This window comes from Capricornis sumatraensis, chromosome 2, assembly GCF_032405125.1.
Source record: "Capricornis sumatraensis isolate serow.1 chromosome 2, serow.2, whole genome shotgun sequence".
Lineage (NCBI taxonomy): Eukaryota > Metazoa > Chordata > Mammalia > Artiodactyla > Bovidae > Capricornis > Capricornis sumatraensis.
In genome coordinates, this window is record NC_091070.1 from 116,313,387 (window position 1) to 116,336,679 (window position 23,293).

A 23,293-nucleotide genomic window follows, 5' to 3' on the forward strand; every position below is an offset into this window, starting at 1 on the left:
CTGAGATAACTGTGTTGTTTTAATAGTCTCTCTAGAAAGTGAAATGTATTTGATAAAGTCACTGACATTGGTCTTCTGGGTTCCTGAGATGACAACATCATAACATGTCACACTGTCTTATTTTCTTTCCCTTCCCAGGATGTTCAGCTCTTGACGCAAATTCACCTTCTCGCCAGTTCTAACCCCAGTCTCAGTTTGGAGGCCAGTACCACCAGGATATTTCTTGTAAGGTTTCAGATACTCCTAAATCTAAAGAATTGTGCATTCAATTAGTTAGGAAGTCATTTCTCACAGATACCAAGTCATCATGAGCTACGTTAATTCTTCTCTCCTGCATGTTCTGGTAAATATTTGTATGGGTTCCTATGCTTGCTGAGAAAACATAAGTTACTGCTTCCCAGGAAAGGGACAGAGTGTGTATTCAGTTTTCTAAAGACAGTTCCTCTTACCTTTTTATTGGGTGCTCTTCCTCACCTGTAGATCCACCCATCTTGGGCTTTTGGTACTTCTCTTCTTTTTATTGAACTCATAATTTATTAAGCTTGATATCATTGTTTTATGTATAAAATTAATTTTGCTTGTGGCATTTTGAAATATTTTGGAGGAAGGGCTTTTAATTTCAAAATGTTGGGAATTCCCTGGTGGTCCAGTAGTGTAGGATTCGTCGCTTTCACTGTCAGGGCCCAGGTTCATTCCCTTATTGGGGAGCTAAATAAGATCCCATGAGCAGCAGGGAATGGGCAAAAAATTCACATTTTAAATCTGAACTTTGGGGCAATAATAAGGATATTCTTTGCTTGTTGGATAAGTCTCTGGAGTCTGAGTTGACTCGTAATCAAATCTTCCTTGGATAGTCAGCGGAGTATGTTTCCCTCTTATTGTGTTCAGAGGATCATGAGCAATACTTTATTCTGAGTGTTATTCAGAGGAACAAATAAAAAGTTATTTATTAATTTTTTAAGTAATGGCTCTCACTCTTGAGAATTTTAATTCCATCTGGGGAGCCAGAACATACATCCAAAAGGCTGAGGAACACTCAGATTGAGAATAAAACAGGAATAAATTAGTATATCAGAGATCCTCAAATATCTGAAGATTTAGTAGAAGAGCTCTCTTAATGGAAAAACACTGATTATGAATGACGTTATGATGATTTTAACCTCTTTTTATCCTATTGTAGGAGGGACAGTTTTTCTCTCAGAGGCTAAGAGCTACTGGTATTGTCTGGAACTTACATCTCCTTTGTGTTCTGTTTTCCCAGAAAGAGCTGGGAACCTTTGCTCAAAGCTGCATTGCCTTTCATCATCAGTTCAATCCCAAGTTTCAGACCTTGTTCCAACCCTGTAACCTGATGGGAGCCATGAAGCTCATTGAAGCCTTCAGCACACAAGTCAGCGTTGACTGGAGTCCTCGAAAAACTGTCACGAAGACTGGTAGGGAACAGATGGGTCCGCTCTTAAGTTTTTATTTGCAGTACGAGGTGAGTGTCTTACCCCACAGACTATTTCCTAGGGATAATTTCCTAGGGTTGGAGGAGACGGGTATTTGTAATTCTTTCCTCTCTCTTTTATCCTCCCTTTGTGTTCATTACCCAAGTTCTAGAACTGGGTAATAATACTTGGGTTTAAATAGAGGATGGAGTCAGTGAACAGGACAGGGATGTGGGAGGTGGAGATGCGGGACTCATTGCTAATAATTGGACTGAAATAAATATGAGGGTAAGTATTAGGAATTAGGTCAGGACCACTGGTATGAGATAAAGATGGAAGTCAAGTGGTAAAGTCAGGTTATATTTAGGGTTTTACTGTCTTCATTAACATCATTTTATTTCCCACAGTGATTATAGTGGTGTCTCCATTTTGAGTGAAACATTGATTTGGGAGTTAGGAACAAAGTAAAAATGTTGTACATTTGCCGTGTTCAATATTTTAAAGACATCTGCAGGTTTGGCTTCTACTTTCATTGGTTTAGGGTTTTTTTTGTGAAAATATTTGCTGTTCCTGTAAAACAAATATTTGCTTCTGATTTCTTCCTGGTTTAACAAATTAATTGTGGTTTACTCTGGATTCAGACTTTGGTCTTCATTTTAACTCCCGTTCTTATAATTCAGTGGAATGTAAGTACATTATGTCATAGCCACTGATCTCAAACTGCTTTATTAGTTATATGTTGGTAATGAAAACTTAACACCAGACTACAGTTATAACTTGGGCTTCTCAGGTGGCTCTGTGGTAAAAGAATCCACTGCCAATGCAAGAGGTGCAGGAGACACGGGTTCAGTCCCTGACTCAGGAAGACCCCCTATGGAAGGAAATGGGAACCCACTTCAAGTATTCTTGCCTGGAGAATCACATGGACAGAGAAGCCTGACGGACTACAGTTGATAGGGTTGCAAAGAGTTGGATACAACAGAGTACGCGTGAGGTTATAACTTATATATATAGTGACCTGTGTTTTTCTTCTGGGGATATAAAAATTATATTTATGGAAGGAAAAATATGACTATAGAGGTGCTTATCTCTGAAAAGGCAGAAGTGCCTGGAATTGGGAGGCTTAGACAACAAGACAGAAATGAATGAGACTGAATTATCTCATTCTCTTTCTGATTTCTTTGTCCCAACCTCAGGAAGAATCTGGGAGAACTTAATGAAAGTTAAGTAAGAATAAGTGAAATTTGGAATACCAGATTTGTGAGGGAGATTAAAGAAGTTGGAATCTTATCCTGGAAGAAAGAAAACATTGTTGAAGGTCACTTACCTTTCAAGGATTTAAAAGGGGAAGGAGGTAAAAATTTTTTGAGCATAGAGTATCTGCCAGGTGTTCCTCGGTACTTTATAAGTGCTGATGTTATTTAGTGTGTTAAGTGTTCCACACAGGAAAGAAAAAGACAATCAACTTTTAATAACGTGGAATGGGACTCTTTTTAGGTACATATTAGGCTGAGAATGATTGTGGAAACTTTTGGGAGAGGGGTATGTGGGTGGATACCCACATTTTTTATGGTCAGCTCTCTCTAAATGCCAAAATACATTCAGAAGCTTTTGTGAAGCCCTCTTTTGTTCTGGAATTTCATTTACAATGAATTTTCTTCTTACAGCCTATAGATTGCCCTATTTGCCAAAGCAAGTGGCTTGGATCCTAGCCATGAGCAAGGTTTTCATGTATCCAGAGCTACTTCCAGTGTGTTCTCTGAAGGCCAAGAATCCCCAAGATAAGAATTTCTTCACCAAGGCAGAGGACAGGTAAGGACTTAGTGTAGCAGAGAAGAAAATCAGAAGACTTGTCTAATAAGGAATGGACACAAAAGACAAAGAAAAGCCATGTAGATGGACACAATTCTATATATGTACCTGTTTCAGCAGTGCTCTTTTTACAGGATTACATATACATTTTGGAAACATTTTATGTTGTAATTTGTCTTTTGTTTATCATAAAAACTAATCTCGTAATACTGTTGGAGGAAAATTTTCAAGAAAAAACATTTGTATCCATTATCCTCACCAGCCCAAGACAATGATTTTTCTCTTTTTATATTTTGTACATAATTATTGCCAATTTGAGTTTAATTTTGTTTTGCTTTTTTTAGCTTAACATCTTCTTGAAATTGTTTTTCTATGTGCCATGGTGTGGCATTGTCTTTTTTTGTTTGTTTCTGTATATTGTCCTTTCAGGCTGTATTAATGGCCCTATCATAGTCCTTTTATTTGCCTCTTTTCCCTCCTTGTCTTGTTTGGCTGTTCTAAGTGAGGCTTCACCAAGGATCTTTGTGCATAGCACTTTTGAAACTCTTTGAGTTTATCTCTTTGGGTAAATTCTCAAGAGTGAGATTATTTGATAAAGGTTATAAACACTTTTCTGGCTCATAATGTGTATTTCCCCACTGCCATCGGCAAATATGTATACAGGTAACTAATTGAGTATGTTACATTGGGAGGTACTGTTGGTGTGGATTTAATATATCTAACATGGTGCCCAGTATTCATTTTATATTTGTTTTATTAGAGCCATTCTCCTTCCCTCAAACTTTGTTTTTATGATTGCTATAAAACACATCATGTTGTGACATTTATTAGCAATTTATGCCTGGTTTTGCCTCTTATCACTTGATGGGAACACCTCACTGAGTCTTACTTGCATAGTACTTCTTAGCATTCAGTGAATATCTGAAATTTTCTGTTGAGTTTTCATTAACTTGTACAAGAATTAGCTGTAAAAAACATGGGTTGCAGAATGTGGAGTTTGTCTGGGAGGCTTTTTTGCAGGATGGATTGTCAAGTGAGATTGAGTGTTACTGCCCCTTTCTCAGTTTGTTAGCTTTAGGCCTGAAGCACTTTGAAGGGATTCATTTTCCTAAGCCTCTGATCAGCAAGTACCTTCTCACTTGCAAGACTGCCCACCAGCTGACAGAATTAAGAACCTCACAATGAACAGAGCTTCCGACAACATCATTGAAGTAAGTGCTCCCTGCATGCTCCACTGGGCACCTTGGCTGAATGCAGCCATTCCTATCTTTTTCTCAGTTCAGTGAATAGCCTTTTATCTAATGCTGCTGCTGCTAAGTCGCTTCAGTCATGTCTGACTCTGTGTGACCCCATAGACGGCAGCCCACCAGGCTTCCCTGTCCCTGGGATCCTAACTGCACACTAGCCCTCTTTTCCTTTCTAAGGTCATTGATCTACTCTTTTTGTATGGAGTATCATCTTCTTCCCCTGTTATGGATATTTTCGCTAAATATAAAATTGTTCAAATGTAAAAATCAAATTTGTTTTCTTTTAGTTATTTATTCTCTTCTTCTGCTCTAACCTTCTTCAAAGGGTAGGCAACAATCCACTTATATCCTTCTTAATTCTTTTAATTTAGATGTTTATATCAAAGATATAAAGCATACTTTAAAGCAGGGGTCCCCAGCCCCCAGACCACAGTCTGGTACTGGTCCATAGCCTGTTGGTAACCGGGCTGCACAGCAAGAGGTGAATGGCAGGCTAGTAAGCTAAGTTTCCTCTGTATTTACAGCCATTCCCTATTGCTTGTATTAACGCCTGAGCTCCACCTCCTGTCAGATCAGCGGTGGCATTGGATTCTCATGAGTATGAACCCTATTGTGAACCGTGTGTGTGAGGGATCTAGGTTGCCAGCTTCTTATGAAAGTCATCCTAAAACCACCCCTTGGGTCCCCCTGCCCCTGTCCTGTGGAAAAATTGCCTTCCACAGAATTGGTCTCTGGTACCAAAAAGGTCAGGGACCACTGCTCTAAAGAGTTAAATACCTCTGTGAGTCTTGTCATGAAAAACAGTCATTTTTCTCCCCATTTCCTGCTAAGCAAGATTTCTGCAGGGATGGTCCATTTACCTCTAATCTATAATCTAGGTAGCATGCTTAGAATTACTATCACTTGACTTTTCAGATTTGGGCCTTCTCTATTAAACTGAAACCATGAAAGATGAAGACAGTTCTCCCCACACTCTCACTGCTTCACCTCAGTTGTATCACAGTGTAAGCTGGATTTTTTCCAGAGTTTACATTATAAGCAGTGTGTAAAAACCCCTCACAGCTGAGCCAGGTGGTGTATCATGATTACTTTGCTTTTCCTGCTGAGTATTTTGTTTCTCCTGGGTTGATGATTGCATTTTTGGAGGGTGAGTGGGACTTGGTTTACTATGTATTTATTACCAGCTCATTGCAGTTTGCTTAAATTTCATAACTCTCTTTTCAACGTGCTCTGGTATTTTAGGTGCCCCGCCATCACCCTCGTTGTCCTGAGAAGTCCTCTGCAGGGCGCTCTGATGCCGCTCCGCTCTACCCACGCTGCTCTCTTGGTTTGCTGCACGGATGTCTTCTCTGGGTTTTTTCTTCATGATTTTCCTGGGGTTTTGTTTCACCTCTTACTTGGGTTGGATCCTCTTATTTCTGTCTTTTTTTAAAAATAATTTTATGTATTTACTTTTTGGCTCTGCTGGGTCTTTGTTGCTCTGTGGGCTTTTCTCCAGTTACGGTGCACAGGGGGATGCCCTCTAGTTGTGGCAGCTTCTCTTATCACTGAGCAGGGCTCCAGGGTGCGTGAACTTTAACAGTGGCAATTCAAGGGCTCAGTATTTGCTGTTCCCATTCTCTAGAGCACAGGCTCAATAATTGTGCCTACGGGCTTAGTTGCTCCATGGCGTGTGGGATCTTCCCGGATCAGGGATTGAACCTGTGTCTGTGTGTTTCCTGCATTGGTAAGTGGATTCTTAACACTGAGTCACCAGGAAAGCCCTCTTTAAAAACACAAGTTGCTTTTGCCTGAGCTGGGTCTTTGTCTTGTGCAGATTTTCTCTAGTTCCGGAGAGCAGGTGCTCCCCTTGTGGCACATGAGCTCCTCGTCGCCACGGCCTCTCTTGTCGCCTGCGGGCTCTAGGCTGCTCAGGCTTCAGTAGCTCAGTGTGTTGGCTCTGGAGCACGAACTCGGTAGTTTTGGTGAATGGGCTTAGTTGCCTTGTGACATGTGGACTCTTCCAGAAGCAGGGATCATACTGTGTCTTCTGTGCTGTCAGGCGGATTCTTAACCTTTGGACCACCAGGGGAGTCCAGATCCTCTTGTTTCTTTAACCCCACATCTCTTTTCCCTTGTTTTAGTGGAGCACATCCAAGTAGCATTCTGAGGTGGAGTGCTTGAGAAACAATTTTTTAGATTTAAACTGCTTGTATTCATCGTGTGTTATGACATGACATGACCAATATTATAATTTCCCAGTTTTGCCATTGTACTGTATACCTGGTTTGTATATGTGACTATTGTTACTGTGTAACAAGTGTACATAAGACCTGCCTATGAATCTATATTTACTCAAAATTAAAAGTTTGAACTATGTCTGTATGTCTATTCTCCCACATCAGTGGGTCTAACATTCTAGGTTGAAAATCACTTTTATCAGAACATTTTAAGGACTCCATTTTCTTCTAGTTTCTAGCGCTGGCTCTTTAGAAATTTGATGCCCTTTTGACTACTGAACCTTTTTATGACACGTGTTTTTTTCTCTCCCTCTGGCAGTACGTAAGATTTTTCCTATTTCTTCAGTGTTTTGAAATTTCATGATAATAGGCCTTACTATGTGTCTAGTTTTACTAATTATGCCAGGTACTTGATAAACTTTACTTCAGAAAATCATAGGTTCTGGTTTTAAAACTCCTACACTCCTATCTACTGTGATACCAGGACTTTCACCTCAGGCTGCTCTTTCGTGAACTCTGCCATTAAACGTCAGTGTTACACAGTAATTTTTCAGTATGGGGTTTCGCCCAGATTCATCATTTTTGGTGTTCTGTCTCTTCATAATTTTCAGATCTGTGTCTCTGGTCCAGATTTCTCTTCAGAGCTCCAGATTAGTGAAGTCAACTGTTTCAAGGAGTTCTTAGCTCAGTTGCCTCACTGACTCCTCAGACTGAACTGTATGTCCCCCTGCACCCTCCAGTTGTTGCCACTGCAACCACCACCACCAGCTAACTCCGCTCCCCACAGCTTACACTTTAGTGGAGCTGTTCTTCGTGGACAACATTGCTGACTAGACATTTGCTCGATCTGTAAACCTGGGAGTTATCCTGGCTCCTTCTACTTGAGCGTTACCCTCTGTCTGTCACTAAGTCCTCGGGATTCTTACTCTGCTCCTGCTCTGTTGCCCATGGCCTTGGTTCAGCACCTGAACTAAGGTGCACCTATGTTAATGTAGTATTTTTCTAACAAGTGTCTCTGATTCAGGCTCCACTGATTCCACCCTTCACACTGCTGCCACAGCCACCTTTACTCCTTTAGCTCAGAGTGGAGACTGCTTGGCATGTGCAGAAGGCCTCTCCTGTCTGCCTCTGACTTGTCTCCTGAAGTTTCTTCACAATTCTTTGACTGTAACCAGACTGATCTCTTTGTGTTCTTTAAACACATTTGTGATTTTGAAAATGAAGTATATTTTGTCCTCCGTTGCTTCATTTAGCAAACTCTTGTTTCTTTAAAATTTATTTGTAGTTGGACCTAGTTCAGAAAAATCTTAAATTTGTAAATTTGAGTTCTGTGTCATTTTTTGTGCACATCTGTAACCTTTCTTACATATAATGTTATTAGTGGTTTCTTTCTTTTTTAAAAAATTTTTGGCATCATGGGTCTTTGTTGGTGTGTGCAGGCTTGATCAGTACTTGTGATGTGCAGGTTTAGGTGCCCTGAGGCATGTGAGATCTTAGTTCCCCAAGCGGGGATTGAACCCTATTCCCCTGCACTGGAAGGCGGGTCCTTCATCACTGGGCCACCTCATCATTGCTTTCTACTTGACTTTCTCTTCCACTGTCTGTAAGCTCCTTGAGAGCAGGGATTGCCTCCTTATCTGTATGCTCAGCTTGTAGCATAGTGCCTAGTGCTTATTGTCAGTGTAAACTCATTTCCCTTCTTCATTCACTCTTAAAACTGAGCTGCTCAGTCTTTCTGTTCTTCTTTTCTTCCCTCCCAAAGTTACTTGCACCATTATTTGCTTAAAAGGAAGCTTCCATGTGGTCAGGATAAGGATTAATAAGGCACTCCCATTTGCAGGAGCAAATTTTAGATAAGATGACTCTGCTTCCTTTTTTCTGTGACCTAAACTTTTCCTTTCCTGGTGACCAGAATGGAGCTTATCAGAAAATATTAAGTAATAATAAAATATTTATTAATTGGAGATTAGCTTAATTTGAAATGCAGAGCAGTCAGTATATGCTGTTTGTGTGTGTATATATATATGTATGTGTGTGTGTCTCAGACCACTGCCCACCACACTTCCCAAACTGATGAATGCAGTGTTTCTGGAAGGAATGTGACTCATGCTTTATTTCTTCACACTCAGTTTTATCAGAAGACCAAACAGCTGCCCGTCTTAATGAAGTGCTGTGAAGAGATCCAGCCGCATCAGTGGAAGCCGCCTGTAGAGAGGGAAGAACACCAGCTTCCGTTCTGGTTAAAGGTACAGCGCTCCTCCTCAAAGTGTCAGGAGCAGAAGGTCACTACAAGCCCGGCAAGAACATCAACGAAGGCCTGCTTGACACCTCTGCTGCTTTAGTTATAGAACTAGGACTTAAGAAATCTTCCATCACCATTCCTCTCTTGTTTCTCCACCCCACTTCACCCTGGTGGTTCTCTAACCTTTTGAAAATAGTGGTTAACATGATAGTTTCTTAAAGGAAATTCAGAGGAGAGTTTCTAGAGTAAAAAAATCAGGATGTAGTCTTTTTAGAAATATCTGTTATCCTGCCAAAAAATCCTTGTTAAAAAGATGACTTGAGACTGCCCTGGAATGGCACCTAGTATCTAGAAAGCCCAATTATTTTCCCCTAATTCTAGCATGGGGTATATCTGAGTGTTCTTATTCCTATTAGGCCAGTCTGCCGTCCATCCAGGAGGAAATGCGGCACATAGCTGATGGTGCCAGCAAGGTCGGAAATGTGACCGGAACCACTGAGATCAACTCAGACCCAGGCCTAGGAAAAGGCAACTTGGAACTGGAGAGTGAAACTCGGTATCCACTGCTACTGCCCAAGGGTGTAGTCCTGAAGCTAAAGCCAGTTTTCAGTTTTTCTAGGAATGTCTGGAGACAGAAGCTGTTGTCAGCCCTGAAAACCCTTCCTTATCAGACCCAGCCCGTTTCCAGCCTAGCTTCAGCTCTGGGAAGACACTAGCTAGGTCAGCTCACTCAGAAGCCCCTCCAAGCAAAATGGTGGTCCGGATTCCTCCCCTGATCCAGCCAGCCACAGTCTTACAGGCAGTGCCAGGTAGCCCTCCTCTGGGGGTCCCTGGGGGGGATAGTTTTGAGTCTCCAGCAGTGCTGCCAGCTACAGCTGCTGAGGCCAGGACCAGCTTCCCTCTGCCTGAGCTGCAGACCCTGCTCTCCTCCGCCTCTGTGCCCAAGCTAATGCTGCCCTCACTTGCTCCTTCGAAGTTTCGAAAGCCATGTGTGAAACGGAGAGCCTCCAAGAGAAAGGGACCCAAGGCCTCTCTCTGTCTGAAGCCTGCCCCTCTCATCCGCCCTGCGCCTGTTTTCTTCACTGTTCCTGCCACCACGGTCAAGATTGTGAGCCTTGGCGGTGGCTGCAGCATGGTGCAGCCTGTCAGTGCAGCTGTGGCCCAAAGTCCGCAGACCATCCCCATCACCACCCTGTTGGTCAACCCTGCTCCCTTCCCCTGTTTGTTGAGCCAGCCCCTTGTGGCCTCCTCCATCCCTCCCTTAATTGTCTCTGGCACCTCTGTGAATCTTTCTGTACCATCTACCCCTGAAGATAAAGCCCCAGTGAATGTAGACATAGGTTGTCCCTTGACTGAGGGGAAAAATGCCTTTCAAGGCCTCGAACCCAAATTAGAACCTCGGGAACCCTCTCCTCTCTGTGCTGCTGTCTTCCCCAAAGAGGAGCACAGCCCAGGGCCTCCAGCTACAGACAGAGTGTGCCAGGAACAGTTGTCGGAGAGCAGTGCCTATGGCTGGACTGTTATGAAAACAGAGGAAGGGAGGCAAGTGCAGGAACCGTTGTCTCAGGGCTTCCGAGAATCTAAATACTTCCCCCTAGGATTTAGAGGAAATCGTTAAGACGGAGCCTAAAGACCCTGGGGAGGACATCTATGGTAGATCCCTGGATCAGGATATCCATTATGAAATCAAAGACAAACACTGGGAAACTGGACACTGGCTTCCCAAGTGAGGAGTCAAGCGGGTCTAGAGAGGGGAAGGAACAGGCCTACAACAGGAGGAGGAGTCATCCAGCTGTTAGGTTGGTGCAAAACTAATTGCACTTTCGTATTGTTGAACTTTGCTGTTTGATATTGGAATACATTCTTAAATAAATGTGCGTATGTTATACATCATTTTAACCTGCATTTCTTGTTTTTATGTTTTTTGCTAATGACATTACTTGCTGTGTATTTCATATTTATTTTAGACTAGGAAATAATGTTAATCAAAAAGCAAGTTCTTATTTGAGTTTGAAATGGGTGGTAAAGCAGCGGAGACAACTGACAACGTCAACAATGCATTTGGCCCAGGAATTAATGAATGTACAGTGCAGAGGTGGTTCAAGAAGTTTTGCAAAGGAGATGAGATCCTTGAAGGCGAGAAGCACAGTGGCCAGCCATCAGAAGCTGACAACAACCAGTGGAGAGCAATCACTGAAGCGAATCTTTGGTAACAGTAAAACTTACCAAAGAATTCAGCGTCAGTCATTCTATAGTTATATGACATTTGAAGCAAACTGGAACAGTGAAAAGCTCAGTAAGTGGGTATCTCATGAACTGACCACAAATAAAAAATGTCATTTTGAAGTGTTGCATTCTCTTACTCTGTGCAACAACAATGAACCATTTCTCGATTGGACTGTGATGTGTAGTGAACAGTGGATTTTATATGACAGCTGACGAGGACCAGCTCAGTGGTTGGACAGAGAAGAAGCTCCAAAACACTTCCCCAGAGCTAAAATTGCACCCAAACAGTGTTTGGTGGTCTGTTGCCCATCTGATCCGCTACAGCTTTCTGAATCCCGACGAAACTGTTACATCTGAGAAGTATGCTCATCAAATCAACACAATGCACCAAAAACTGCAATGCCTGCAGTCACCATAGTTCAACAGGGCCCAATTCTCCACGACAATGCCTGACCGCACATCGAACAACCAACCCTTCAAAAGCTGAACGAATTGGGCTATAAAGTTTTGCCTCATACACATATTCACCTAACCTCTCGCCAACCAACAGCCACTTTTTAGAGCATCTCATTAACTTTTTGCAGGGAAAATGCTTTCATAACCAGCAGGAGGCACAAAATGCTTTCCAAGAGTTCTACTCCTGAAGCATGAATTGTTATGCTACAGAATAAACAAATGTATTTGTCATTGGCAAAAATGTGTTGATTGTGATGGTTCATATTTTGATTAATAAAGGTGTGTTTGAGCCTATTTATAATCATTTAAAATTCACAGTCTGAAACCACAATTACTTTTTCACCAACCTAAAATCCTTTTAGCTTCTCATGAGCCTCCTGATGTAGGAAATTCAAGAGATGTAAGCAAAGGGTCCCCAAGGAATACTTCATCCTCCACTGACCCTGAAATGGTAGCCCGCCAAGGAAGGGGGGCTTCCTTCCCCAAGGAAGCCTGAAGACTTACCCAGCGTTGATGTTCAGTCAGTGGGACCAGCCGGGCCAGAAACTGCAAGAGAAGGATGGGCCAGAGGAAGAAGAGGACTTTGACGACCTTACCCAGGATGAGGAAGATGAAGTGTCATCAGCTTCTGAGGAATCTGTCCTCTGTCCCGGAACTCCAGGTGAGAGCTGGGCAATATTCTTCAATATTTTGTGGATTCAGTAATAGATTTAATTTATTGATAGGCTACCTGCTTGCTTTTTACAGTAGAGATAGTCCTAAAATCATTTTTGTCTTTTGTGAGAGGAGAGGGAAAGAGTTAAATGTTCCTTATTATATTTGACTTAAACTCATTTACATTAAATTGAATCACCTGAGCACAATGTAAATAACCACAAAAAAGAAAAAGGATGATAAGCATGGCCTCTGGCAAAGGACAGTTATCTTCAGGGAAATGTTTCAAAACACGTCTGCTCAGGAATTCCCTGATGGTCCAGTGATTAGGACTTGCCACTTTCCTTTCACTGCTGGAGCCTGGCTTCAGTCCCTGATCAGGGAACTTACATCTCTTAAGCTGCACAGCATGGCCAAGAAAATGAAAAGGAGAGAAAAAAAAAACAAACCTCCAAAATCCCCGGAAAAAAACCCATTGGCTTCCAACCTCTGTCACCAATTAATTAACCTCAGTCCCTTCTGAAAAACTCTGTAAGCAGCCCATGGTGAGCCATTATATCCCTCATGCATACTGTTTGGGGGTTTTTAAGGAAACAATGGAGAAACAGACTTGGTTCACATCTGAAAAGTACATGAGTCAGGAGGATGAGTCTGAGGAATAGAACTCCCAGAAGAGAACTCAGCCTGAGAAAGGAGAGCAGGAAGAAGCAGAAAGAATGGAAATCCTGCAGAAAGAGGATGAAAAAATGATGGACGAAGCCATTGGAGACCCTGCCGAGAAGCCATCTGTTACCTGTGCCTCCCTGAAGGCCTCTCCAGAAGTGAAGACCATCAAGGGTGAGTAGGACAGGCCTGAGTGGGGACAGGTCTCAGGTGGCCTCATTGACACAGGGACATGTGCAGAGTGACAGGCTTATTAAACAGGTGCCAGTTTCCAGAAGAAATCCTTTGGATCCCGCCTGCCAGTCACCCGACTCCCAAATAGATGTTTAACCTGCTGCCACTGCAGAGAAGAGATGCTCAGAAATTAAAAATTTGTCTCTCATCAGCTGCTAGATTTGTACTCTGTTCATGCAGGGTTTTATACTGGTTCTTAATTCATCAGTCATGTATGAGGCCAAGAGCAATGTTTATTTCAGAAAGTACTGCTTGTTCCTCACCAGGACATAGTTCTTTGAGAGCCAGCATCAGACCACACTTAGACTTCTGTGTTCAACATGCAGTAGCTAAGCATCTCATTATCCCAGTTAATGCAGTCATGCTGTCGACACTTCACAGAGCTGACTTGACGGGGACAGACATTACCTGTCATAGCATTTTTCCAGCAGCTTTTCTCCCAAGTTCTTATGTAATTTTGAATAGGATTTGGATGGGGTTGGGGTGCCTGTGGTGGGTTGGGGAGAGCAGAGGCTGCAGGTACAGAAAAACAGTTGTATGCTAAGGAGAGAGCATCAAAGCTGCTGGAAAGAGCTGGAGTAATCATCGAGCTCTCAGCAAGCAGGGCAGTTGGGCCCGGGCCAACAAGGACACCTCCAGGCTGCTGTTGCTGTATGATGAAGGCATCCTCAAGTGAGATCCTCTCCAGGAACAGAAGGATTTGGCCTTTGCTCAGGTGTATCTGACCAGGGTAGGCAAACGCTGCTTTCTGTTCCTGCCAGCCCCTCTGAACAAGACTGCTTTTCCTTCACAGGAGATGTTTTTAAAATGAAGTCTGCCTTTTAGACTGCACAACAGCCTTCTATGCATCTGCCTTTGTTTTCCTAGAAATATCAAAAGAGATGTGTGAGTGAACCACAAGGACGCCAAGTTTAGTCATCAACAGATTTATTGTTACTGCCCAGGGATACCACCCCTCTGTTGCTGCAAAGCTGAGGAAAGGTGATAGCTGCCATCATCAGTGTGAGGGTAGGCTAATAAAGACTTTAACTGAGCCTTTGGCTTGAGAAAATAGACATTTGGTACATTGACCAGAAAGTGGACCTCAGTGATCTTCAGAGTCATGAACCAACCTGTTTGTGGCAGCGGTCCCTATCTCATTCTTTTGGTAACCACCTGGTTCCTTTATACTCCCAGCAAAGTGGAGTCCTAGCAGTGATTGTCATGGTTTTTCTTGTCTCCTGATATTTTACTAACATTCCTAATTTACATATTATTTACCCTCAGATGATACCATGCTGAAATATATGTACCAAGCACTCCTTATCTATTTCAACATGGAGGTGAAACCAGGAAGGGGAGGCCCAGGCTGTGAGCTAGAGAAAGGTTTACCTGATTTTGTGGGTAGCACTGTGGTCCCTGGAAAATATAAATGTTCCCATTCCTCACTGTCAGAAAAAGAGCTCTGCCTTGCCCATGGCCCTGTGGCTTCTATTAATCATCAGATCTTAGGACCTGTCAGAGGAGTAGCCTCTGACGGATAATCTGGAGCTCTTTAACAGTAACTCTTCCTCCTTCCTCTGTCCCATGGTTTCTTGTCAGGGCCCAAAGAAGGGATTGGATGATTGAAAGTCCTCTCATACAGGTCTGAGAAGCCCTGCAGCATATCCCTGGCAAGTATGAAGACTTCTTCAGGTCATCCATGAGTTTGAGTCAAGCACTCAGGCAGACAGCTGTGGATCTCTACAAGAGTCTGCAAATTCTGCTCCAGGACTGACCTCAGCTGTTGAAGGACTTTGCTGCTTTCTTGTTGCCTGAGCAAGCACTGGCCTGTGGATTAGTAAGTAGAGATGGGGGCAAAGACCACACACTAGGATCCCTGGGTTACAGCAAGACTAGGCTTGGGTAGTGTTGATTAGGACTGTTCCAGACTCCTGGCTGTTTCCATAGATAGCTTTCCCCTAGACCAGGGTCACGAGAGCCACCTCCTTTTCAAAAGATGGTCTCCCCAACTCCTGTTCTCTCCATGTAGAGTGAAGGGTTTGACCATTGTTGCCAGTGGAGACCTTAGGTACATCATAGCCCGTTGCTCCTCACTGTTGCAAAATAGGCTTTCGTTCAACAAATGTTTATTGAGTACCTGCTGTTTCAGGCAGTGTTCTAGGTATTGGAATGTAGTAATTATAAAAGACTAAAATCCTTGCCTTCCTGGAGCTTACATTCTCATGGGGAAAGTCAAGTAATAAATAGTATATTGTATATTGAAAAATATGTTATAAAAATGATAAAATACATAAACAGTAAAAATATATCATGCGTTATAGTAATTATGTTGCAGTTTTATACACAGTGGTCTGGGAAGGCCACTATGGTTAGGTAACATATGAAATGTTTGAGAATAAGTGTTTGAAATTGAAGCATATCCCAGTAGTTCTGATTTTCTTGTCATGATGGGTAAACACAGGAATAAAGGATATGATATTAAACTGATGGTCTTTAAACAGTTTAATTAATGGTGATCAGATGATTATACATAATTTTCTGTATTATTATGAGCATCAAATGAGTATATATGTGAGAATTCTCTATAGACTGTGAAATGTGTCTGATTGCACAGTTCTGGAAACAGTAAGCAACTTGAGATATATAACTCTGGAATCTTTCATTTCCGTCTTAGTTTTCTTGTGTTCACAGACCCCAGAAACCCAAGGTGGATAGATGCTAGGGTCTTAAGAAAGATCTCACAAGGAATTCTCTGGTGGTCCAGTTGTTAGGACTTGACACTTTCACTTCTGGGTCCCAGGTTTGATTCCTGGTTGGGGAACTAAGATACCACAAGCTGCATGGTAAGGCCAAAAAGGAAAGATTTCAGCTTTGTAAACCAGAGCCTATAACCGGGAAAGGTTAATTTTGGCTTCATGCTTGATCTATGACTTTAACCCTTGTTTTTGCTACTTTTGTTGCTATAAGCATATATAATGGTCTGCCTCAGAGAACCATGTCCCATCTGCCTGACTCTTAAATTAAAATGCCCTTTGTTTAGCTCACAGAGAGATAATCTGACCCTGCCCACCTGTGAATGACTGTAAGAAAAAGGGAGCTAATGCATCGCCCTGCCTGAGGCTCACCATTCTAGGAGATACTGGCAAGAATTAAATGGTCTTCCTGCTTCGTTTCTTCATCTCACTCATCTCTGATTCATGGAAGAACCTGGCAGCATACGCTGACAAGGTGGTGGTTTTGAGATTATTAGTCTGCCATCTTCTTGGTTAGCTGACTTTCCAAATAAAGTCGTAGCCTTTGCCTGAACACCCCATCCCTTGGATTTATTGGCCTCTTGTGGTGAGGCGAGAGATCTTGGACTAACAAATTTAGCAAGCCAGTCCAGGAGCCTTGCTGATATTGTGGCTAAGCCAGCCCCTATCAAGGAGTATTGAGATAAGGCCCAAAGTAGCTGCCAGAACCATTTGTCTTGAGGATCTCTATTTTGAGGTCCCCTGAAATGGTGCCAACTGCCCCCAGTGCTTGGCAGTTGAGACAAGGAACCGAAAACTGCATTTTTAGACTAAATCTACCTAACTCGATACCTGGTTCATTTGTCTGTGGTTTTGTGTGCCCTTTTTGTGTTATGAATTGATGAGCTCAGTTTTGTAGGATAGATTGCTTTGGTTTGCACACCAGGTACATACTCCCCCCTCAATTTGTGCTTTTTCCTCTTTGAGACAAGCCAGTTTGATTGGAGTACCCTGTTGAGGTGGGAGGTAGTGGACTACTACTTGAGTGCATTGGGAACTAGTTCTTCTGGGGGGTAAGCCTACCCTAATTGGAACTAGTTCATTTTTGTAGGGGCTCCCCAGGTGGCGCTAGTGTAAAGAATCTGCCTGCCAATGCAGGAGATTTAAGAGAAACCGGTTCAATCCCTGGATTGGGAAGGTCCCCTGGTGAAGGAAACGACAACCCACTCCAGTATTCTTGCCTGGAGAATCCCATGGACAGAGGATCCTGGTGGACTATCAGTCCATGGAGTTGCAAAGAGTCAGACATTGAAATGACTTAGCACACATTTTTGTAGGGTAAATTTATTTATCAGAATTGAGAACCCATTCATCTGTCCATCAATGCAGTTTGTGCTGTTTGTGTTGAAATTTGCCTATGTCTTTTGTGTTTAGTGTTATCAATTTTAAAGAATGTGAAATATTTCATCTCTCTTGAAGGAAAGCTCTTTGGGGTGCATATATTACAATCAAACAGTTAGAAGTGCCTTGCAAAGGAGAGGAACACTCTGATAATGAACAACTCTGAGGATTCCCTTGGACTGGAGATGTCCAATTCTAATTTCCCCTACAGGAGTCCCAGGTAAATTTGTCAGTGGGGAGCGTCAGCTCCAGTTTAGGGAGCTTCCCCTGTGAAGGAAAATTGAACTTTTGGAGGAAGATCACAGGTCCAATGGGTCTGGGAAGAAGTCACATTATTGTGACTTTCTGACTGGCTAGGTTTTGGTTTTTTTCTGGTTACTTTGGTCATGCACAGACATCTGGTACTAACTGTTTCCTCTAAGGCTTCTTTTAAAATTTCTTGCTTCTTTCTCTTTGAACCCTCTGCGAACAGGTGAGTAGCTATGGAAGCAATTGAGGAACTCTGGCCTGGGTTACTCTTCTCTGTATTCCAAAGGTCCACCACCCAGTGTGCCCTAGTAGCTGCCACCCAGGAGATGAGGGCTCTCCTTTCCTCTTCCTCCCTTGAGCTGAGGACCAGACCAATTAATATCATGTGGTTACGGGTCAGACACTTAAAAGCCATCAGGGAGTCTGCCGCTTGAAGACTCCATGATAGGATAAGTGGGATGTGGATCGGACCAGACAATTAATGTCCTGCTGCCAGCAAGACATCTTCCAAGCAACTCAGGAACATATTGGTTCAAGCAAAACACTGACCCCATTTTCCCCTGGCTGCCGCTTTTCTGGAAAGATTACAAGGCAGATTCCTCAGCATGTCTTCCCCGTTGCCTTTGTCTTTTTCCCCTTCAGTCTAGATAGATTTTCAGGAGCATGGGTGTAAACCTCTGGGCCTTCCTGAGAGGCCTTCTACCCTAGGCTAGAGGAGGAGGAGTGACGCTTTCTAGGATGAGTGAATGGGTATGTCAGTCCTTTGGTTTCTTTGGGGTGGCCACTCAATTCTTTCAGGAAAGGAGAGGAAAACAAAGTTTTCCTCGGAAGAACTTGCCTATATCTTTGAGATGCAAATTTTAAAACAGGAAATAAAAATCGGCTTATCCAAGGCAAACAAATCTTAGATGCTTTTTCTACAGATATTTAGCTGTCTAGTCAAGTGAGCTTGAATTGTTCCATCTATGAGAAACCCAACTTTAATCCAACCTCTTTGTAAACTGATGGGTTTTACATTGCTGTACCTGACTCAGGATTGAAATCTTCAAGTTAGAACTGAGGCCTCATATGTCTGTATGTGTCTTTGTCTTTGGATAACATTGCCATCGCTGATACGTAAAAGAGCTCTATGTAATTGGCTTAAACAAAAGTTAACACTTACAAACCAAACAATTCTAAATACAAGAGAAATTAAGCTAAATAAATTTTTAGTTTCATGTGAATTTGGAAATATTCAATATTAAATTAGTACCTAGTATTAATGTTTAAGTCAGTTGATCTGATAGGCATGTCTTTTTTTTTTTTTTGGTTTTTTGTTTTAATTGGAAGAATAATTGCTTTACAATACTGTGTTGGTTTCTGCCATACATCAAGATGAATCACACAGTTATACATATGTCCCCTTCCTCTTGAACTTCCCTCCTTCCTTTCACCCCATCCCACTGCTCTAGGTTGTCACAGAGCCCCGGTTTGAGTTCCTGAGTCATACAGCAAATTCCCATTGGCTGTCTGTTTTACATACGGTAGTGTTTATGTTTCCATGCTACTTTCTCCATTCGTGGCACTCTCTCCTTCCCCTCCCCCTGCATGACACCAAGTCTGTTCTCTAGGTCCAAGTCTCTATTCTTGCCCAGCAAATAGATTCATCAGTACCATTTTTTTAGATTTCATATATATATATGTTAATATATGATATTTATTTTCCTCTTTTCTTACTTCCCTCTGCATAACAGGCACTAGCTTCATCCAACTCATAGAACTGACTCAAATGTGTTCCTTTTATGCACCACAGCTGCTTTATCTATTCATCTGTTGATGGACATCTCTGTTGCTTCCATGTCCTAGCTATTGTAAATAGTGCTACAATGAACATTGGGTACATGTGTCTTTTTCAATTATGGTTTTCTCAGGATACATGCCAAGTAGTGGTATTGTTGGGTCATATGGTAGTTTCATTCCTAGTTTTTTTAAGGAATCTTCATACTGTCTTCCGTAGTGGCTGTATCACTTTACACTGCCATCAACATCGTAGCATGTCCAAAAGTGGGCGACCACGGCTTCCAGCTGTCTCCAGCCCCATCCTGCCCTGGGGTGACTGGGATGTCACTGTGTTTTAAAATTTCCAGAACGGGTCTCGCAGTGGCACCGGAGGAACCTCCGAACTTCCCAGAGTTCTCAAAGCTCTGATAGGCATGTCTTGAGTTATCAACATTACATATAATACTTTCAGTATGCCTAGATTTAATATAAGCTAAATAAGCAAATTTGTCAGCAAGGAAAGTAACTCAATGTAAAGAAACTTTTGAAAAAAAATACATAAATGAGATAAGAGTTTTTGAGTGAACCTTTAGAAATATGTTTTAGGTCTCTGCAGATATTCTACAACTTAAAAGTTAAAATTGTACTAAAATAAAGTGGTGAAAGGTTTATGAAAAGTGGACCCCACGGGGGGACTTCACTGGTAGTCTAGTGGATAAGGCTCTGTGCTCTTCATGCAGGGGGCCCAGGTTTGTTCCCTAGTCAGGGAACTAGGTCCCACTAAGACCTAGCGCAGCCTAAATAAATAAATAAATAAAATATTTTTAAAAAATGGACCCCCCAGATGGTTTTATACACTATCGGTCAGGATTGACTAAGTTTAAAACAAGTTTAACGGAGTAAATGGCTGAAGTGACTTAGCGCACACAGTGGAGTAAATGAACTTATAAAGTAAGCTGGTGCAAAACGTAAACCTGACTTTTCTGTTCAAACAGACAGGTTTCTGAAGATGCTAAACTGACTTTGTAACAGATTTTCAGTTTATACACCTTTTAAGTAATCTATATTTGCTGTTGAAATCTTTTATTGTCACTCTGGCTGAGTTTCACAGTGACCTATGGTCCTATTTGTATTTTAAAATGTCTTTTTTTGCTGTTCTTTTGGCAGGGCTTCCCAAGTCAAATTATAACAAAGTTCCTAATTCTGGGATGCTTCAAAGGGCCCATTAGGTGCCCAAGGGGAGATATTTAAACTAATTAGTTTCTCTTGGTCTATTAAACTATAAGGGATGTGTTTTCAAATGGGTAATAAACTTTTAAGTTATATTGTAAATGGTACAGATATTCTAGAGATTGTAGGGAGTTCCTGGGAATCTGATATATCCTGGTAGATTGTTGTCAGTCACAATTGTAGTTATTTTCTGAAAGTGTTGTGTCACAGCAGTGGTTGGACTGCTTTGTTAATTGCATTGTAATCAAATTTAAGCTATGCCTTTTTTAAGGTTTCTTTGTGGACAGTTATGCTTTCACTCTAATGCTTTTGCAAAAATGTCTCCTCTTCAAGATTTGTAAAAAGAACTTTAGATAAATACAAGTTTCTGATTGTCAGACCATAATGCTGCACTGAATGAAGAAATTGATGAATTCTAATGGGAAACCTGATGACTTTACAAAGCTGTTAACAAAAAGCTTAGTTACCTAGGACTGAATAAACTGCTAAGTACGGTGGTAATTTTTATGGTTTCTATCTAAAAGGATTATTGGTTTAAATATGTGTTCTCCAGGTATAAGAAAAACTTTCTCCTTAAACTAATTATGACTTACAGTAACTTGGTAAATCGTACCTTTTATGAGAGAAATTAAAATACTTACCTTTTCTGTCTGGTTGATGCTGCCAGTAGCATATGCTTGTCTCAGAGATTAAGCCAGGTATGTGTAGGTACACACTGCCAGTAGTGAAACAGCTAATAGCTCATTGAATCAGCTATGACTGCTTTGGTCTTTCAGTGATTGTAACTGGATTAGAGTTATACTAATCACTGTTTAAATTTGTTCTTTGTTTTCAAATCATGCTTTGTCTCTTCTGGCTGCACTGTGTCACTGTCAGTGTTACCAGCTGCATTGTTTATATTCTGTCTAATTTATAAGAATGTTATCTCTTGTAGTAACCAATGTGTAAATCAGGCCTCCAACAAAACTTCTATGGCTAAACACTTTTTGAGGGATAATTATAATAGTGTGATTCTAGGCATGGGAAGAAGCAACAAGAGAAAATGTTTCCTGGATAATATTAATAGTTAGACAGGATCCAGAGAATTTTAATTATTGATGGGGCCTGGTCCAAAATTTAACATCCAGAATGACATGCCAAGTATTTTTGCCTAATCTATCTAGGATGTGCCTCCCAGCACCGTGGGACAAAATTTACTTATGAAGTGCCTCCCAAATATTGATCCAGGTCCTGACCAAGAGGGAAGGATCTGAGAAATGGAATATTTCCCGCAATCAATGATTGCAATCCTTCAGCGTGAGCCAGTGAGCCCCAAGGAAGGGAAATGAGACTGCAGTCACTCCCTATGGTGAATTCTGAGGAAACAGTGAGACTAGGATTACAGGCCCCAGAGAGCTGAAATGCATATATATATACATATATGTAAATGATTTAATGTGCCCTGACTCTTGGCATCTTCCCATGGCTAGAAAAGCACTAAATTTGTTAACCTGAGATGCTGCCTATTGGGTTTAAGTTTAGTATTTCTAAGTCTACAGGTGTAAAGCAGACACTTTTCCAAGAGGAACAAAGAAAGACAAATCTCAACATTTGGAGCCCTGGCACTGATGGCAGACACTCCCAGAGAGATCCATCTGACAAAAAGAATAGTTGTCATCCCCTTTCCCACAAGATGGTGGGATGGACATTGACAGTGGCGAATTGTAACCAGGAAGGGTTACTTTTGACTCCATGCTGGATCTATTTCTTTGACTGTAACCCTTTTTTTTTTTTTGCTGGTTTTGTTATTATAAACATATGTAGTGGCCTGCCTCAGAGAACCCTGCCCCTTCTGCCTGACCCTTAAACTAAAGTGAAAGTGAAAGTGAAGTCACTCAGTCGTGCCCGTCTCTTTGTGACCCCATGGATAGTAGCCTGCACCAAGCTCCTCTGTCCATGGGATTTTCAAGGCAAGAATACTAGAGTGGGTTGCCATTTCCTTCTTCAGGGAATCTTCCCAGCCCAGGGATCACACCCTGGTCTCTCACATTGTAGACAGATGCTTTCCCTGAGCCACCAGGGAAGTCTCTTTGTTTAGCTCACAAAGAGATAATCTAACTCTGCCTGAGGCTTGCCATTCTAGGAGATATTTATAAGAATTAAATGGTCTTTTTACTTTGTTTCCTTATCTCCCCCATCTCTGATTCCTAAAAGAACCTGGCATGCATGCCCACCAAGATGGCTATTTTGAGACATCAGTGTGCCATCTTGGTCAGCTAGCTTTCCAAATAAAGGCATATCCCTTACCTGAACACCTCGTCTCTTGGCTTTATTGGCCTCTTGTGCGGCACAGAGCAAGCTGACTCGATAGACTCGGTAACAAGCCTTGTCATCCGCCATATGTCCCCAGGACATTTTTCTTGGTTTTTATGCTTAGAACCCTCAAGTCCTGGTCGAGCTGTATAGATGACTCCTCTTTTGCCCTCTTTCCACCCTGGTTGTTTGAAGAGCAGCAGGCTTTTGAGAAGAGTTACAAGTTTCATCAGCAGCTGGAAATTTGCTTTGCAGAGAACCCCTCATACTACCAAAAGATCATCAAGCAGGCCCTCCAGAACTGTGCAGACTGCTGGCCCCAGGAGATCACTGAGGTGTTCTGTCTTGTCCTGCTTCCCTCCCAGGGGCCCTGTCTCGCCTCTAGACTGGGCAATCACCATCCATGACCCCCTGTACCCTCCAGTTCCTTCCTCCTCCTGGGGGCCCGCTCCATCCTCTAGGGTTC

The 23,293-nt window shown here is 42.1% G+C and overlaps 1 protein-coding gene and 1 pseudogene across 1 annotated transcript in view; both read left to right on the forward strand.

Annotated features, from left to right (window-relative positions):
- YY1AP1 (YY1 associated protein 1) overlaps nt 1-10,721 on the forward strand; it is a 30,673-nt gene extending 19,952 nt beyond the window's left edge. Inside the window, 9 exon segments of the mRNA XM_068965852.1 lie at nt 139-225; nt 1,262-1,433; nt 3,098-3,242; nt 4,307-4,401; nt 4,404-4,453; nt 8,838-8,954; nt 9,367-9,628; nt 9,631-10,531; nt 10,533-10,721. Of these exon segments, the coding sequence (XP_068821953.1) occupies nt 139-225; nt 1,262-1,433; nt 3,098-3,242; nt 4,307-4,401; nt 4,404-4,453; nt 8,838-8,954; nt 9,367-9,628; nt 9,631-10,531; nt 10,533-10,680 (1,977 nt within the window). The 3' untranslated portion in view covers nt 10,681-10,721.
- A 244-nt stretch (nt 10,722-10,965) lies between these two features.
- Nucleotides 10,966-23,234, forward strand: LOC138097918 (GON-4-like protein; annotated as a pseudogene).
- The last annotated feature ends 59 nt before the right edge of the window (nt 23,235-23,293 follow it).